Source organism: Leguminivora glycinivorella, chromosome 1, assembly GCF_023078275.1.
Source record: "Leguminivora glycinivorella isolate SPB_JAAS2020 chromosome 1, LegGlyc_1.1, whole genome shotgun sequence".
NCBI lineage: Eukaryota > Metazoa > Arthropoda > Insecta > Lepidoptera > Tortricidae > Leguminivora > Leguminivora glycinivorella.
Window position 1 is genome coordinate 19,118,369 of NC_062971.1, and position 19,047 is coordinate 19,137,415.

The 19,047-nt window shown below is 41.3% G+C and overlaps 1 protein-coding gene across 2 annotated transcripts; it reads right to left on the bottom strand.

Annotated features, from left to right (window-relative positions):
- Positions 1-282: 282 nt before the first annotated feature.
- Positions 283-14,458, bottom strand: LOC125229262 (phosphoglucomutase-2). 2 transcript variants are annotated; one of them, XM_048134097.1, is made up of 13 exons: positions 14,134-14,458; positions 12,561-12,728; positions 11,073-11,164; positions 9,660-9,828; positions 8,764-8,840; positions 7,983-8,205; positions 7,569-7,753; positions 6,873-7,063; positions 6,304-6,425; positions 5,527-5,703; positions 4,945-5,041; positions 3,515-3,668; positions 283-524 (listed from the first exon to the last, which is right to left on the bottom strand). In XM_048134097.1, exons 1-13 carry the CDS (start codon positions 14,200-14,202, stop codon positions 422-424), a joined length of 1,827 nt encoding a protein of 608 aa, XP_047990054.1. In that variant the 5' UTR covers positions 14,203-14,458; the 3' UTR covers positions 283-421. The 2 variants fall into 2 exon arrangements, with proteins under 2 accessions (XP_047990054.1, XP_047990127.1); XM_048134170.1 differs by lacking the exons at positions 12,561-12,728; positions 14,134-14,458 and adding an exon at positions 12,146-12,204.
- Positions 14,459-19,047: the final 4,589 nt, after the last annotated feature.

Here is a 19,047-nt window from a genome sequence, read left to right on the forward strand (position 1 = left end):
TTTATACTTCTTACAATCTGTAATAAATTAAATATACCTACTAGGTAGCATATTATATTAATATATTATGGTTACTCTGCAATACAGTAGCGAAATATTAGAGCACACCGAGAAATCTAAAATTTAGTGCAATACAAAAACAACCGGTTGTATTGGTGATATAACCGCAATTCCAAGATGATACTTCTTACATCACTTCTGTAGACCGATAATAACTTGTTTTTGACGGTAGTACAATAGCAGAAGTATCCACTTCGAAAGTAGTTTTTTTTTAGATAAGAAAAATGTTGTGGAATGCTTAAAACATCATCAAAATGCGAAGACTATTCGAGGTTAACAAGATCAAGTAGTTTTTGGTTCAATCGTATCACAAGAAAATTGTTGTATTAATAATACAAGGCGGCGCCTCGTTGATAAACTTTTAAGCGATTTCTCCGATCAAGCCATGTTGGCGCGGTTGCAGCAGCTCCTCCATGAACTCCTTTACCATCACCTTCAGTTTGGCGTTCATTTGTTCTTGTTCCCTGAAAATTAAATGGTAGAAAATAATTAAAAAATAACACAGAATATCTTTTTGGTACCAACCAATCTTAGAGCACTAATCTTATACTATTAAACGAGCAATTCTTGTATATTTATTTATTTATTTATTTATTTATTTATATATTTATTTATATATACCGACGATCTCGGAAACCGCTCTAACGATTTCGCTGAAATTTGTTTTGTGGGGGTTTTCGGGGTGAAAAATCGATCTAGCGTAGCCTTAGATCCCGGAAAACGCGAATTTTCGAGTTTTCATGAGTTTTTCTTTCGCATTTGTAAACGTAAAATATGGTCCTTAATTTCGCCGCGCGCGCATCGATTCCGCTTAGCTCAGTCGCACGAGGTCGGTCTAATGTACGCAGATAGATCGTAGGTGTCAGGGTTTCGAATCCCGGTCAGAAATTAAGTTTTTGTTTTTTGTCTTTTTTTTTGTTTTTGTATTTATAAGAGTTTTTTTTTTATCTAAAGACGTGATATATTAAAATAGAACCGAGCGAAGCTCGGTCGCCCAGATATTAGATAAATAAAACGTGAGCAGGCTAAATTTGAATTTTATTAGCTCAATCGATTTGCGATGTTGTAAGATTTAAACTAAACCGATAAAGGGCCAGCCTGCTTTTAGTCAAGAGTACATACAATCGTTGACACTCTTTAGCAAAAAAAAACGCAACTGGTTCTATCGCACAAAAATACGGAAGAGCGCTAGAGAGAGAAGAGAGAGAGAGAGAGAGGGAGAGAGAGGGAGAGAGAGAGAGAGAGAGAGAGAGAGAGAGAGAGAGAGAGAGAGAGGAGAGAGAGAGAGAGAGAGAAGTCAACTACGATACGTTACAGAGCGTCAACCATTTTATTCATAGCTACATGACTTGGCAGGCCCACGCTTAGAACCTTTGATGGACGAGGTCTTCTTCAATGTCCAGGCTAGACATAAGTACCTACTCACTGCAGCGTGTCAGCCTTGCAGACCAGCTCGATGTAGTATGTACTTGAGCTTGGGCTCGGTGCCGCTGGTGCGCACGATGACTCCAAGCCCGTTGCTGCACTGCAGGATCACCATCTCGCCGCTCGTGTTGTCCTGGTAGGTCCATGCCCAGAATATATGCTAAACGAGTTAGATATAAGAGTACTCACTGCAGCGTGTCAGCTTTGCAGACCAGCTCGGTGTAGTACTTGAGCTTGGGCTCGGTGCCGCTGGTGCGCACCATGACTCCAAGCCCGTTGCTGCACTGCAGGATCACCATCTCGCCGCTCGTGTTGTCCTGGTAGGTCCATGCCCAGAATATATGCTAAACGAGTTAGATATAAGAGTACTCACTGCAGCGTGTCAGCTTTGCAGACCAGCTCGGTGTAGTACTTGAGCTTGGGCTCGGTGCCGCTGGTGCGCACCATGACTCCAAGCCCGTTGCTGCACTGCAGGATCACCATCTCGCCGCTCGTGTTGTCCTGGTAGGTCCATGCCCAGAATATATGCTAAACGAGTTAGATATAAGAGTACTCACTGCTGTGTGTCAGCTTTGCAGACCAGCTCGGTGTAGTACTTGAGCTTGGGCTCGGTGCCGCTGGTGCGCACCATGACTCCAAGCCCGTTGCTGCACTGCAGGATCACCATCTCGCCGCTCGTGTTGTCCTGGTAGGTCCATGCCCAGAATATATGCTAAACGAGTTAGATATAAGAGTACTCACTGCAGCGTGTCAGCTTTGCAGACCAGCTCGGTGTAGTACTTGAGCTTGGGCTCGGTGCCGCTGGTGCGCACCATGACTCCAAGCCCGTTGCTGCACTGCAGGATCACCATCTCGCCGCTCGTGTTGTCCTGGTAGGTCCATGCCCAGAATATATGCTAAACGAGTTAGATATAAGAGTACTCACTGCTGTGTGTCAGCTTTGCAGACCAGCTCGGTGTAGTACTTGAGCTTGGGCTCGGTGCCGCTGGTGCGCACCATGACTCCAAGCCCGTTGCTGCACTGCAGGATCACCATCTCGCCGCTCGTGTTGTCCTGGTAGGTCCATGCCCAGAATATATGCTAAACGAGTTAGATATAAGAGTACTCACTGCAGCGTGTCAGCTTTGCAGACCAGCTCGGTGTAGTACTTGAGCTTGGGCTCGGTGCCGCTGGTGCGCACCATGACTCCAAGCCCGTTGCTGCACTGCAGGATCACCATCTCGCCGCTCGTGTTGTCCTGGTAGGTCCATGCCCAGAATATATGCTAAACGAGTTAGATATAAGAGTACTCACTGCTGTGTGTCAGCTTTGCAGACCAGCTCGGTGTAGTACTTGAGCTTGGGCTCGGTGCCGCTGGTGCGCACCATGACTCCAAGCCCGTTGCTGCACTGCAGGATCACCATCTCGCCGCTCGTGTTGTCCTGGTAGGTCCATGCCCAGAATATATGCTAAACGAGTTAGATATAAGAGTACTCACTGCAGCGTGTCAGCTTTGCAGACCAGCTCGGTGTAGTACTTGAGCTTGGGCTCGGTGCCGCTGGCGCGCACCATGACTCCAAGCCCGTTGCTGCACTGCAGGATCACCATCTCGCCGCTCGTGTTGTCCTGGTAGGTCCATGCCCAGAATATATGCTAAACGAGTTAGATATAAGAGTACTCACTGCTGTGTGTCAGCTTTGCAGACCAGCTCGGTGTAGTACTTGAGCTTGGGCTCGGTGCCGCTGGTGCGCACCATGACTCCAAGCCCGTTGCTGCACTGCAGGATCACCATCTCGCCGCTCGTGTTGTCCTGGTAGGTCCATGCCCAGAATATATGCTAAACGAGTTAGATATAAGAGTACTCACTGCTGTGTGTCAGCTTTGCAGACCAGCTCGGTGTAGTACTTGAGCTTGGGCTCGGTGCCGCTGGTGCGCACCATGACTCCAAGCCCGTTGCTGCACTGCAGGATCACCATCTCGCCGCTCGTGTTGTCCTGGTAGGTCCGTGCCCAGAATGTATGCTAAACGAATTAGATATAAGAGTACTCACTGCAGCGTGTCAGCTTTGCAGACCAGCTCGGTGTAGTACTTGAGCTTGGGTTCAGTGCCGCTGGTGCGTACGATGACCCCGAGCCCGTTGCTGCACTGCAGGATCACCATTTCACCGCTCGTGTAGTCCTGGTCCAAGCCTGTGCCTAGGACGTCTGATGAACAAGATCTTGTTTAATACAGTGTTTTCAGATAGAAGTAGGCTGAACTTTTAAGAGTCAGTCAATGTTATTACAGCTGTGTATGAATAAAAGTGTAATACTTACCTAATAAAAAATGATTCCTACATAAAATTACTGGCCACATACTAATTTGACAAAAATATTTAAGTACCTACCTAAAAATAATACAAAAAAAACATGCGGTACTTAACTTTAAGCGACACATAAAATAGTAGGTAGGTAAGCAACAAAAATACATCTCTTATAAAACTTACTTGTAGCTCCTCGAAAGCACAAAAGGAAATTAAACGTAGAATGCCATTTAAAATGGAATAAAGTAGGTAATTTTTCATAAAAAAATAAAAAAGTCGAAATCAGAAATCACAAAAATATGAGTTTGATATAAATGAAAAATTTTATAAGGACAGTAAGCAAATTAAATTACATAATACATAAATATATCATAATGGTTTGGTTAATATCTGAATGTAATTATAAATCTATCGTAATGAGAATGAGATTCGATGACAGGTTTGCTTATGAAGTGGCCTCTATCTCAATCCCAAACTAATCGCGGTTCAATATTAAGCAGCATCTACACAGAAAATATGAGGATGTATTCTAAAGTTTGAACTACAAATGGTGTTGCGATTAAAACGTTATAGTATTTTATGCAACTGGTGGTTAAAAGAGGTCAAAAAAGGTGAGTGGCGTGGGTAACAATTTGAGGCGAAGCCGAAAATTGTTAATAAAGACGCCACGAGCATTTTTTGACTCAGTTAAACACCGTTGCATACAATACTTTTTCTACGACCAAGCACTTATTTTGAAAGAAAATTATAAATTCAACAAATACCTACTTTCAGTCATCTTAGTTATCTAGGTGGACCGCCTACCATTTTGAATATGCAGTTTGAGTGCAAACATGAAAATAAAACTGTCTATGGTATGGTTCTTTGAAGCCTGGCCACTAAGACGAATCGAGCCGAGTTGAATCGAGTTCTATACATTTGAATGCGATTCGACGCGTCGCCAATGAACGCAGCAGAAAACGAAGGAGTCTCGACTCTGCGAATTGGTTTGTTAAGTTGGTAGCAATGTATTTACTGAACTGTACAGCTATATCGTGCGACTGCTACTGAATGTTTTCAGGGTATAGACTAGATAGACTTGTCCTGACATCTTTTATGTAGGGTTTTAAAGTTCTATGCACGACCTTGTAACTCACGAATAACAGTACGGGAGTAGAAAAAGAAATAAATGGACTTACTTAGCTGCCGGTTTTCCGTGCTTTCTTCGGGAATTTTGACGCCAGCCGCGAAGTCGTTGACAGACACGATCTCACATGATCCCACTTTTTTCGGGTACTGAAAAAAATATGACACTTTTATGAAGTTCATAGGTATGCTTATTTGGCTATACATGTCCTTAAAATCGCGAGATGAACACGAGGTAGGTACAATTTGAGTAGGCACTTGACATCAAGCCGATATTTAATTGATATTGAAATTATATGAGTTTCCACAAGGATTTTCGTGTACCTATAGAATCGAAATTGAATATATTATTCTCTCGCCCATGTTGTCGGATGTCTATATTACTGTGTGAAAGTGACAGTAATATAATTATTGAGGTGCATTTAGAGACAGCAAACGACGGGCCATCCGATATTTTGTGGCGGTCCAGGTCACAAATATCTGATCACGCACTCCAGCCGGACGCCTTGACAATTGAAGCGTGATATTTGAGAGCAGATATTTGAGGTCCTTCATGCGGTTTAGAACTTGCGCTCATACTTTGAAGTCATGCTTGATGTATGGAGTCGCTGTGCTAGATATGATGGCGACTGTACCTCAGCCGGTCCATGGTAGTTCCTGATCCTGGCGAATATGTCGTGTATGGCGGCCTGGTCGTGGCAGATGAAGTAGCCGTTGAGGCACACGTGGTAGCCGTACTCGCGGTAGAGCTCCTGCAGCTGTTCGCCTAGAGATGATCCTGACGAGTACAGGTGCGATGCGAGGGAGGCCACCTGAAAATAAGTCACTTTAGTAACAACCATCTGAATGATATATGGCGCAAGCGGTTTTCACGTTGGTTGCGGGTCGATATCCCGTCAGGCGTTGGAATTGGAACGGGTCATCGCTATTATATCATTCTCATCAGTTACCTACCCTGATCATCCGCGATTCTAAATATACTGAAACACACCTAACTTCTTAGTAAAAAATGCAAATTTAGTTGCCCCTCCAGTTATTAAATTTAATAGTTTTTTGTACCGTCAAGGTCGATGTGTGAAAGTGTAGTCCATACCAGAGTTCTTCAGGAGAACAGTCATGAGACCGCCGATAAATATGATAATTTGCCCGTCAAAATACAATCTTGTTATGCCTTGACATAACGATGGTGAAGTAACAAGAACTCCTAAGTACAGTCGACTACAGAGATATGTATCCACTTTTTCACCTTATTGCATTGTAATAAGGTGAAAAAGTTATACATATCTTTGTAATCGACCTGTACTTAGGAGTTCTTGTTACTTCACCGTCGATATAGCATGTGGATATAGCGTATATTGATAAATTATCCCAGAAAGTCTAAGATGCCCACGATATGGTAAGTATATATTTACATGCACGGCGGCGGAGACTCCGTCCTTGTCTGGCACACGCGGAGAGCACATGTAACCGATGGCTTCCTCGAACGCGAACAGTGGATTCTTGCCTTGCTGCATCAGCAGTAGAGCTGTGTTACCTACAGATAAATGTCAATAATTAGTTTAGCCTAAAATTTTCCCACTTCAAAGATAGACAAAGAAATTCAGCAGCCACCAGTTGAACAGAACACACACTTGACAGCTTTTTTAATACTGACCCCACTTGAACCTAGTGGGTGTCTCCACAAAGTATCCTCGGACCGCGGCCGGCGATGACACTACCGTCACTACCATCACCTGTTGCATGTCCGAGTAGCCACCAGCTGAGTACACCACACACTTGGTAACTCTATTACTACTAACCCATCCACTTGAACCCTGTGAGCGTCTCCACAAAGAACCCCCTCGGCCCTTGACGATGGCGCGCAGCATCTTGGATCTCACAATATGAGTGATGATTTAGCGGTCATTACCATCACCTGTTGCGTGTCTGAGCAGCCACCAGCTGAGTACAACACACACTTGGTAGCTCTATTACTACTAACCCATCCACTTGAAGCCCGTGAGTGTCTCCACAAACTGCCCGCGGCCCTTGACGATGGCGCGCAGCATCTTGGAGCTAACGATGCTGGTGATGACGTATCGGTCATCACCATCACCCGTTGCGTGTCTGAGCAGCCACCAGCTGAGTAAAGCACCCATCTCGTTGCCGGAGAATACTTTCCATTTCTTCGCACTGAAACAAGATTATAGTTATACTATCAACATTATCATAAGTAACAAATATTTTATTAAATGAAATCGGTCGTCGTACAGTCACTGGTAATAACTAATAACATATAGCACAAAAATAAAGCCGCAAGAATATCTGATACAATCTTATCTCTACCAGCCATAAGAACGTGTCACAGCAATGCGTCTCATCTCAATGTCTTCCTTTTGGAGGTCTAGCATGAATTGCGAGCTGTATCTTTGGAGGTCTAGCATAAATTGCGATCTCACGCGCGAATCTATACCAGAAATCGCTCTAGGTGTATGGACTCTCGAGAACACAAGCCGTGCTAGATCGTTCCGGTCGAACCAAAACATGGCGACAGCCAGCTCATCAGCGTCGTGGTCGTTGCCCAGGAACAGTCTGGCTCGTGTCTCTTCCGGTAGTCTCCTGTTCAGCTCTAGACACAAGTCCTCCTTTTACAACCTGAAAAGAACTTCATTACACCATAAAGTTCAATTTGACATACCTCCGGTCAAACTCTGCGACGGCCAGCCGGTCAGCATCGGGGTCATTGACCAGGACCAGCCTGGCTCGTTTCTCCTCCGCCAGTCTCTTGCTGAGCTCCAAACACTCTGTCTCTTCGGGGTTAGGGAACACCACGGTGGGGAAATCGGGGTTCGGGTCCTGCTGCTCGGGCACGCTGATTGGCGGCTGTAACAAGTAATTTATTATTGAATAGTGAGGTTTTAGACAGTAGTAGTACTAAGACATGTTTAATTTAAAGTTTCAAAATTCTAAAATGACATTAAATTGACAAAAAGTAGTTGTGTCACGTTCACACGCTGTCACTGTATGCGATGGGACGACGCGTCAACTGCAGTAACTATTTATTAATCTGTGCAACTGCATAGTTGTTCAAATCTACCTACAGGTTACCTACCTTCAGGCAGGCCGCCCCAAACGCCTTCAGCACGTAATCGTATCCGACGCCGTGCATGGCGCTGTACACGGTGTCCACTGCCGCCTTCGCGTTGGTAGCGCGCTGCTCCGCGCCCACGCTGTCCGCAATGTACTGCATGTACCGCTCCGTCACCTCGGACAGGCAGTCCGTCACGAGCTTGTGGTCGCGCACGCCGTCTGTCACCCAGTGCGAGTCGGGTATGCTAAAAAACAAACGATGAAAACATATGTAATAGGACTAATAGGATGTAGAAGTAACAAAATTAAAATTTTACTTATACTTTTCAAGTCGTCCACATATAAATCACAAAATTTAATTTCTCACGAAGAGAGAAGAGTTATAAGAGAAGTAGGTTTATCTACTTCATTATTCCGTAACCCTAGGTGTTACTCTGTACATATGTGAAATATTTACGTGTTACAAATAAAAAATACGGAACCCTAAAAACAAATATGGTTTTCATAAGTTGTATAGGGGTTCTAGTTCGTATATCCTACTTGGAAAATGTTTGTTTTCTTAGACTTTACTCCTCTTCTACAACAACAACAACATTACTTTAAAATTGCTGATTGTTTTGTTGACAAAAACCCGCGAATCGAATGCAAAAAACGTATACAAGCCTCAAGGTCAATACATCGGTTTTTATTACCTAGTTTAGCATTGTCCTCTGCTAAAGGACTGTTAGACCTGGTTGATACGATCTCAGTGGGTCGCCTAGAGGTTAAGCTAACGGGAAAAGTGATATTTAAATAAGTCTTACTCCAAACACTGCAATATTTCATCCAGTATGTGTTGGTCATGGGGAGCTGTTATTTGAGATCCATTGCCCCAGTAAACCTGAAAAAATAACCTGTGTTATTATAACATTATTATAAATGTTATTTAAATTATGAATAGTTGCTAGAATACAATATTTCGTTATCGCACATTTTAATCACGACACCTTACCTATCAAGGTGTTGTTTATCACAAACTGTAGGTTCGTTATGGTTATTTGGTCATACGAGTAGGTAGGTACACACTACACACAGACCTAAAAGTATTGAGCGGAACAAAATACGACAATGAAGGTTACCACACATAATCGCTTTGGTATGGGAGAGCGACTGCTACCTATTTCGGAAGCTACACTTTACAACCAGTACCAGTGCACTATTTTTTTACAAACTTGGCTTATTACAAGTGTAATAAAATACTGAAAAACAGCATCAAAAACATACAATATCAAAATATGAGCCCCGTTAAAATTAAGAATAGGTATGCGTCGTTGTACTTCCCGGTAAAAGAATTGTAACCGAAATGGGTTGCAGTTCGCCTGGGATATTTAATGATTTGACTTGACTTACATGTCTGATCACCTTGTATCTACCTTTGGGGTTGTGTGATGTGATGACCATAATACCACCGGCCGTGCCGTACGAGCTGGTGACGAACGAGACCAGTGACATAGAGCACACTAATAACAACAGACGGAGTTGGACGCATGTTACATGTGGATCAGATCACCTTGTACCCGTTGTCCTCCTTGGGGTTGTGCGAGGCGGTATAACGCCACCAGCCGCGCCGTAAAGAATAGTAGCGAAGGACACCTGCGGTGTGGGGTACACAGATGCGAACAGATGGAGTTGGACGCATGTTACGTGTGGATCAGATCACCTTGTACCCGTTGTCCTCCTTGGGGTTGTGCGAGGCTGTGACCATGACGCCGCCCGCCACGCCATATAGGATGGTGGCGAAGGACACGAGCGGCGTGGGGCATACAGCAGAGAACAGGTGTACCGGGATCGACGCGGAGACGAACACCCGAGCGGTCAATTCAGCGAAACTGTGGGAAATGTTAAATCGTGGTTATTATTTTGTTTTGTACCTATTTAGCTTTTGTTTACGAAAATATTCTGAATACGTTTTAATTACTTAAAAATGTTTCAAGAAGGGTCTCCACTTGGTATCACCCAAATTTATTTCTATTCTCTGATTTCACGAAGATGACGATTCCAGGCTGGTAGATTGAGAGAATCAGGATCAGATAAGGGGATTCCGGATAATTCCGTTGGTATAACAGAACTAATGATAAAGTTCATAATATCAATGGCCTTTTGAAGTGTTCTTGAAATCAATTATTTTAATAAAAAATAAAATTTCATCATTATATTCATTAATAAGTCATTACTTTTATCGTATTGGGTTCTTTATGAAACGCAGCTTTAAAATTATATGCTGCTTGTTAGACATATCAGCAGGTCCTACTTGTTTTGATTACATTTTTAATAAGCAAGATAACTTAGTAATCTGCTATATGTAAATCTTTCAGTAAGTCTTTACAATAATATTTAAGAAATATTAAGCTAACAATCATGTAAGTATTAAGGAAGGTATAAGTGAGGTCTAAGGAAGGAAGTCGGCGATAGCCTAGCAAAAAACCCGACGCTCAAACTAACAAATCAACGTCAATGTCAGAAGCAAGTCGTAGTTATGCTATTTGCATTTATCTGTTCCTACTGTTACGCAACTGCGATCACAATAAATGTCGTTTTCAGATTATTAGCAAGCGCACGAGTTGTAAGTTGCTAACATAAGCGTAAATTACTTGTTTAGACTGTTTCTTGTGATGAAATCTGTATTGTTTTTTATGACAGCCGATAGCTTATCTCTAAATGGAACCAACGGAGGCAATTTACTAAACAATACACAATTATCTAATCACAACAAAACGAAATCGTTGAATACTATTCAATGTAGAATCTATATATGCATGCATTTGTCCGTTCTGAGTTTCAAAAACCGTACTCAGGTTGAGGACTTTCAGTATCCAACCCTTAGGAACCTTAGGTACTTTTATCTACTTAATGATTTCAGCGAGCGTAACCGAATGCACAAACGCTCACGAAACGAAACGCTCGTAGATATCTATCTCTATCGCTCTTGCAGTATTGGCGCGACAGAGCCAGACTACCTTTTGCGGCGTTTCGTATTCGTTTCGCGTCGTATAAGAAATGCCATTCGGCTATGTCCCCGTCGAACACGAACGCGTCGCCGGTCGGTAGGTATCGATAGTGCGAAACAACTCACCGTTTGCTATTATATCGGCCGTCGTATCCGATGACGATACCATTGTGCAATTGACTCTGGTGGCATTCCTTCTGGATGTAAGAGCAAAAACCCTGGAAGAAGAATTAGGCGTTAACACATTTAAAAAATATGTTCGCTAAAAAATCGCCCGGTTAATTCACCCGGGGATATAAAAATAGGATGTGGTTTTTGGCTTCAGATCCTCATACGAAAAAAATGGATCCTTATTGGATCACTTGTGCGTCTGTTTATCCGTCTGTCACAGCCAATTGATGTTCAACGATTTAGGCTCAGTAAGGGCGGTCTTTCAAAAAACATTTATATTGAACGGAACACAGTAAGTATGTACGCATTGTAATATGGGTATTTTAACAGTTCCTTATCGAAGTCATCGACATGAATTAAGTAGGGGTTCCACCTTACTGACATAAGATAACATAAGCACTGATAATGCGTATTGTGTATCATTTTCACTTGCTATTCGACTCACTTTACAAGATCAAGGCCCGATTGCATCAACCACAATCTACAAACTATTAATCTTTCCCAAGGCTCGGAAACAAGACCGCAAGTTTGAAAAATAATCCTGGTCTTAAATCGATACTTACTCTTTATCCTAACCCCGATAAGGAGTGACCTTTACCTGCTCGGTCTGCAGCGCGTCAATGCGCAGGAACTTTTGCCTTGGTTCTTCATGAGAACAGTACTGTTCATTTACCTCCGTGAGGAGATATTTCTGCCGCTTGAGCATGCTGTCGCACAGCTTGTCCCATCGCAAGTTGGGTAGGTACTTAGAGAACTTCCTTCCCTGGTTCTACTTGGAGATCAGTACTGTTTTATCCAGACTCCAGTGAGGGGAGACTGACCTGCGCGGCTTGCAGCACGACGACGTAGTTCATGCCGGAGTACGCGGCGCCCATGCGGCCGCGGACCCCGCCGTCCCGAACTTCTGCCGCATCAGCATGCTGCCGCGCAGCTTTTCCCATCGCGAGTTGGCTACGTCGAGGACCTCCTTCCTTGGTTCTACATGAGAACAATACTGTTTTATCCTGACTACCGTGAGTGAGACTGACCTGCGCAGTCTGCAGCACGACGACGTAGTTCATGCCGGAGTACCCGGCGCCCATGCGGCCGCGGACCCCGCCGTCCCGAACTTCTGCCGCATCAGCATGCTGCGCGCAGCTTTTCCCATCGCGAGTTGGCTACGTCGAGGACCTCCTTCCTTGGTTCTACATGTGAACAATACTGTTTTATCCTGACTACAGTGAGTGAGACTGACCTGCGCAGTCTGCAGCACGACGACGTCGTTCATGCCGGAGTACCCGGCGCCCATGCGGCCGCGGAGCCCCGCTGTGCCGAACTTCTGCCGCTTGAGCATGCTGCCGCGCAGCTTCTCCCATCGCGAGTTGGCTATGATGATGACCTCTTTCCTTGGTTCTACACGAGAACAGTACTGTATTATCCTGACTTTAGTGAGGGGAGACCGACCTGCGCAGTCTGCAGCACGACGACGTCGTTCATGCCGGAGTACCCGGCGCCCATGCGGCCACGGAGCCCCGCCGTGCCGAATTTCTGCCGCTTCAGCATGCTGCCACGGAGCTTGTCCCATCGCGAGTTAGATATGTCGTCGAGGACCTCCTTCCGTGTCTCTGGGTTCTACATGATGGGAATAGTATTATTTACTGAGTCAGTGGTAACTAAATAATGTGTTTTGTGTCCTAGAAGGATCAGTAAACAAACACAAACACTTGTAAATATTTTATTTCATTTAAAATTTACAACTGTGTACATTTTAATTGGGTGGGTAAGTAAACCACGGATCTCATGGAAGAGAGTGACGCAGGGATTGAACATGTTAAGGCCTAAGCCAATACACATATAGCATTAAACAATAACAGGTCATATTACCAAAAGATAAGATATGATATCGTTTATTCAAGTAGGATTTTACAACCTCTTTCGAATCGTCAAAATTACATTAAAATTAAATTAAAAAATAAATAACAAAACAATTAACAAAAATATTGTCTTATTCACAATTACCTACTTTAAGCAAGTGCATTGACCAACATTATCAATTACTTATGTATGTTGGATTAACTAATCAAAAAGATATAAGTAGAGATATAAGCAGATCATATTTTGGGGAAAGATAAGAGATGAGGGATATTATAAAATTCTGCAAAGTAAATGAAATACACCAGTATATGACATCATCCACTGCCCAACAGTGGGATGTATATTTTACACACAGTTAGGTACTTTACACTTATGCAAGACATGACAGCAATACTAAAAAAATCTTTAGGTTTGTGAAACATTCCCAATTCATTTTAGAGTAGCATGGAGTGTTATTGCCCAAATACCAAATAAAATTTTTGTAACAGAATGAATGGCACATAATATACTATGGCCACTCATAATTCACTGATAAATGTTGTGGTTATCAAATGTGATGTTTCCACCTGGAAACCTCCCTGATAAATGTTGTGGTTATTAAATGTGATGTTTCTACCGGCAACCAAAAATCACCTCTATTGATGTAAAGTGTAAAATTTAATAAAGCTTGGCAGTTACTGAACATTTGCTGCAGCATCAGGTATATTCAACCTGATGCAGGGATTGTTGATTGATGATGACAGCAAACATTTTCAAATAGGATATTTTTGTAATCCTGAATGCATCATTCTTATGCAAATCAAGTCACAAAACTTCTATAATATATTATACACTTTGTACAAGAAATTATATTTAAGATGTGATTATATTAAATGCAAAGTTGCAATCCAGTACTTAACTCAATCTCATAACTTATTAATTAATTAATAATGGACAGTGTCAATGATCTCACCAAACTCAATTGAATATACAGACGTCTCCAGAAGAAACTGGATTTAATTCGTGATTACCTCACACCAACCAATCAAGCCAAGTTTCCAGCAGGGCTGCAATTATTAAAATGACCTTGCTGCACTTAGTGCATGGGCGAAAAACTAATATTTACTTCTGACTGTCACCTATTACAAATAAAATAAAAATTCACAGGTAAAGATATATTTACCTTATCTATTTTAAGCCATCCTTCTACTGCAGCATCTAATTTTAGGTCTCCACTGTTACAAACATGCATTTTGAGTAAGATTTATATTTTTTTGAGTGAAAACTTCAATTGTTAAGCAAACTTCACTTTTACTTTTATATTCTATTTGAGAAGCAGTAACTATATTTAACACACCCAAGGCAAATAGAGGAAATGTTATTGAATTTAATCGTAATAAATAATTGCTTCAAGCACCGGTACCGTCGTGTCCGGTCTCCGAATCTAAACTTATTTTATCGACAAGAATCGAACTCAATAATCATGAGAACTAATGAAGCTTTTGCAAAATACACTTTAATTCAATACGTTAAAGAGCAACATAGGATTTTCACCTATTAATGATAACGTTTCACACTTGTGACTTGACATTGACACTTCAACTGCGTTTAGTTTCTACTACCTATAATAATACATGTCAAAGTAAATGGATTGCCTTTAAATTTGAAGAACCACTCCAACGGTGTCCTGCCGTTTCGCCAAAAAACGTTTCGTCAAATTTCATTTCCCAATAATCATATCGCAATAGTTTCATTTCCCAAAGTATTGTTTGGCAAAGGTATGTTTCGCAATGAATTTATTTGGTCAAATTATCATTTGGCACAATTTTACTTAGTCAAATTTTATTTAGACAAAACTTTATTTCGCAAATGTTTTTAATGGCAAAACTTATATCCCAAAAACATGTTTGGTCAAAATTTCACATCGCAAATTTCGAAAATATTTAGGCATTTGCATTTTCATTTCTACGGGATTAATTTAATTTACTTACCGAAGATTTTTTTGCCAAATTTAACTTAAAATTGTCAAATGATAATTTCAGTTTTATTCCCAAGGCTTCAGTTGGACAAGAAAAGTTTGCTCAACTTTATTTTTGTCAAATTAATTACTGGACAAAATTATTTTGTCAACTATTTTTTTGTCAAAAAATGTTTCTACAAATTACACCATGCAAAACCACGTTTGACAATAAATATTACAAGGCATAAATGTAATGTAATAATTTTATTAGTATTGTAACAGAAAACTCGTGTGCGACAGGGTCAGTTTAGGTGCGACGACGAGCGAAGCGAGGAGGAGCGCGTTAGGTTGACAGTGAGCAAACCGGAAATGGCTTTTTAAAGTAATCAAAAATTAATAGAACATAATGGTTTTGGAAACATAAGGTTTCTTTTTAATAAAATGTATCCGGACATGTAAGTGAAAATGTCATCCTTGACATTTGCAGCAGGAGGAAAAAAAGTACGACATACACATTCTTGGACATACACATTCACACAAATCTTGGACACAAAGTATAAAATCAACAAACGTGCGCCATTTAATTACAATATATTGGGAAATGGAAATTTTGCCTAACAATACCTTTGACTAAATAATATTTGGTAAAATGAAATTTGACCAAGTAAATATTTTGGGAAACAAATACTTGCCAAAAAAAGTTTTGCTAAATGTCAATTTGCGATAAGTTGTTTTGCCAAACGTTTATTTGGGAAATGATAATTTGGGAATAATAGTTTGGGATGTGAAACTTTGGGAAACGTTTTTTGGCGAATCGTCAGTAAACCCCACTCCAACACTCCAATGAACTAGAGAAAGAATAATTTTCTCAAACATGCAATGAAATATTGTCTTTACGTTCCTTAAAATGGGCTGGGAAGTATCGCTTTTTGGGCGCAACAATTCGAGAGAACTGTAAAGGGATTTCATATTATTTTTTAGGCCTAGGCCTGCAAAGTAACTTTTTTTTATAAAATATTGTCCTTTAGAGCATTTTTAGGGTTCCGTAGTCAACTAGGAACCCTTATAGTTTCGCCATGTCTGTCTGTCCGTCCGTCCGTCCGTCCGTCTGCGGATAATCTCAGTAACCGTTAGCACTAGAAAGCTGAAATTTGGTACCAATATCTATATCAATCACGCCAACAAAGTGCAAAAATAAAAAATGGAAAAAAATGATTTATTAGGGTACCCCCCCTACATGTAAAGTGGGGGCTGATATTTTTTTTCATTCCAACCCCAACGTGTGATATATTGTTGGATAGGTATTAAAAAATGAATAAGGGTTTAATAAGATCGTTTTTGATAGTATTAATATTTTCGGAAATAATCGCTCCTGAAGGAAAAAAAAGTGCGTCCCCCCCCCTCTAACTTTTGAACCATATGTTTAAAAAATATGAAAAAAATCACCAAAGTAGAACTTTATAAATACTTTCTAGGAAAATTGTTTTGAACTTGATAGGTTCAGTAGTTTTTGAGAAAAATACGGAAAACTACGGAACCCTACACTGAGCGTGGCCCGACACGCTCTTGGCCGGTTTTTTTTTATTTCATTGTATGTTTGAGAAAAGCACTATACATGCCTCGGCGTGAAAACGGATTCCCGGCCTCGTATCCCTATCCGGCCTCGCTCGCACGCTCGCTCGGCCGTATATACCCACTTGGCCGGAAATCCTCATTTTCCCGGCCTCTGATGTAATGTACTATTTTAAGACAAAAAAACCGCCGCTTTTGGGGTTCTGGTGAAAGGTACTTGCGAATGTTGGATTATGTAGAAATGTGTAGGTAATTTTTAAAACTGCTTTTAAAATAAATCTTTGATTCTTTGATGGAAACACAAATTTAATGAATATAAGTATACCGTTAAGGTTTGAGGAGTTTCCTCAATTCCTCATGAATCCGATATCCAATTACATATAAGAAATCGAGCTTGACAGAATTTGACTTGGAAACTCAATATGTAAGCATAACAAAGAGAACAAATCTCCTAACAAATAAATGTCACTATTCTGAACTTAAATGCATGCTATTATTACATATTTTTTAAGAAAAAAAAAACCGCCTTCCTTTGGGGTTTTGGTGATAAACACTTTCAAATGTTGGATTATGTTATCAATTCGTCTGTATATTTTTTAATGTTTGTTATTCGATATCTCCGTCATTTCTGAACCAATTTTGAAATTTGGATGATTCTGAAGTACTTACAGATGATAATGATTATCAAAACGGAACTCTAACCAGGGGCGGCTCACTCTTCATCAGCAGTTCCACTGCACCAAATGTCACTGTTCTGGACGTAAGTGCATGCTGTTCTTATAAAAATACCAAAGTCACTATAAGTGTGCCGTTCAGATTTGAGGAGGTCCGTTCTGACCATAAAATGTAATAAATTGACTCAATCCTTGTGTTTATTTGTAATGAATTATTGTGTAACAAATTATTGGGTTGGTAAGAAAGTAATGAGCGAATCATAACCAATATTGTAATTTTTATTTAATTTATTATTTTAATCATTTATCAAAAATATAACGGCCTTCGTTATCTACTACTTGTCTCCATCGTTCTGGTAAAAAATGAAAAGCATCGGCGAAGAAGTTCTTAGGTTTAGATTCAAAAAACTCAGCTATGTACTGTCGTAGATGGGCTTGATCATCGAACTTTTTTTCATTCAAGGCATTGCTTAGCGATCTGAACAATGCGTAATCCGTAGGTGCCAAGTCTGGAGAGTACGGTGGATGAGGTATCACTTTCCAACCTAGCTCCAATAGCTTTAGCCGAGTCACTTTTGCAATGTGTGGGCGAGCATTGTCGTGTAAGAAAAAAACTTTAGCATGCTGTGGACGATTCTGACAGATTTTTTGGTTTAAATTTTCAAGCTGATTACAGTAAACTGATGCGGTAACAGTCATTCCACTTGGTAGGAGTTCCCAGTGAATAATACCATGAATATCCCACCAAACGGACAGCATAACTTTTTTCGGGTGAGGCTCTGTTTTTGGTGCCTCTATTCCTTTTTCGTTTGGAGCTAGCCACTGACGTTTGCGTGTGTGATTTATATATAAGACCCATTTTTCATCTCCAGTGATAAGATGGTCCAACCAGTTGAATGTGCGGCGAAAAGACAGAAGTTGTATGCAGATATCGGCACGGCGGTTTAGTTGATCTCTATCAAGTTCGTGTGGTATCCAAACACTGTATTTGTAGTTTTTTCCAACTCGTGTAAATGTGTTTCTATGGTGACATGAGAGCAGCCTAACTCGGTAGCAAGAGTACGACTCGTTAGCCTCGGATCTCCTTCAATTAAGGTTTTTAATTTGGCTACATCAATCTTCACCGGTCGACCAGACTTAGGTTGATCTGATAATGAAAAGTCGCCACTACGAAACCGCTGGAACCATCGTTTCGCCGTGGCCTCAGACACAACTTCAGGAGCAACACGCTGACATATATTACGCACTGCTTCGGTGGCTGAATGGCCAGACTGAAATTCATATAGTAAGTAATGCCTTACATGCACTTTTAATTCGTCCATTTTCTTCCTTATATTAGCTCGGCGACAGCTAGTGAATGACTGACGAGAAACTGTGCGACTCGCCCTTTATATACTTTCGACCATAGAAGATTCTAGAACTCTCTCAAAAATTTTATGTAGAATTCAATCGATCGCTCATTACTTTCTTACCAACCCAATATATTGACATTATATTGTACATACTTGTAAATAATTGTTAAATATTGCATGCCTTGCTTGGTAGAACTTTTAGTAGGAGGTAGGGCATAGCGAATGATATTCCGCTTTGTGTGGTAGGGCACAGCACAGCGGATATCGTCTCGCTCGAATCTAGAGCAGAGCCCAACTGGGGTAGTACCTCCGCCTTACTGAAGACCGCAGCTAAATAGCACTAGACCCTACTCATAGTGTTGTGTTCCTGTCGGTGAGTAAGGCTGCCAGAGCTCAACGAGGGTGTGGTGTGCTGATAACGGGAGGACTTACGGAACTAACTTGTTCCGTTTATTGTCCTTTGAGTCGTCGGCAACCCGAACCCTCCTTAGAACTTGTACACTCCTTTTTGCTGTGTACTTAACACAGCAAAAGGGAAT

Bases quoted from the DNA above. Each gene is read 5' to 3' on its own strand.
- LOC125229262 (XM_048134097.1), bottom strand. From the start codon at position 14,202: ATGCATGTTTGTAACAGTGGAGACCTAAAATTAGATGCTGCAGTAGAA. The intron at 7,754-7,982 runs GTAGGTAACCTG...TACTTGTTACAG, and splicing joins TTGGGGCGGCCTGCCTGAAG to CCGCCAATCAGCGTGCCCGA. The intron at 5,704-6,303 runs GTAAATATATAC...ACTTATTTTCAG, and splicing joins GAGTCTCCGCCGCCGTGCAT to GTGGCCTCCCTCGCATCGCA.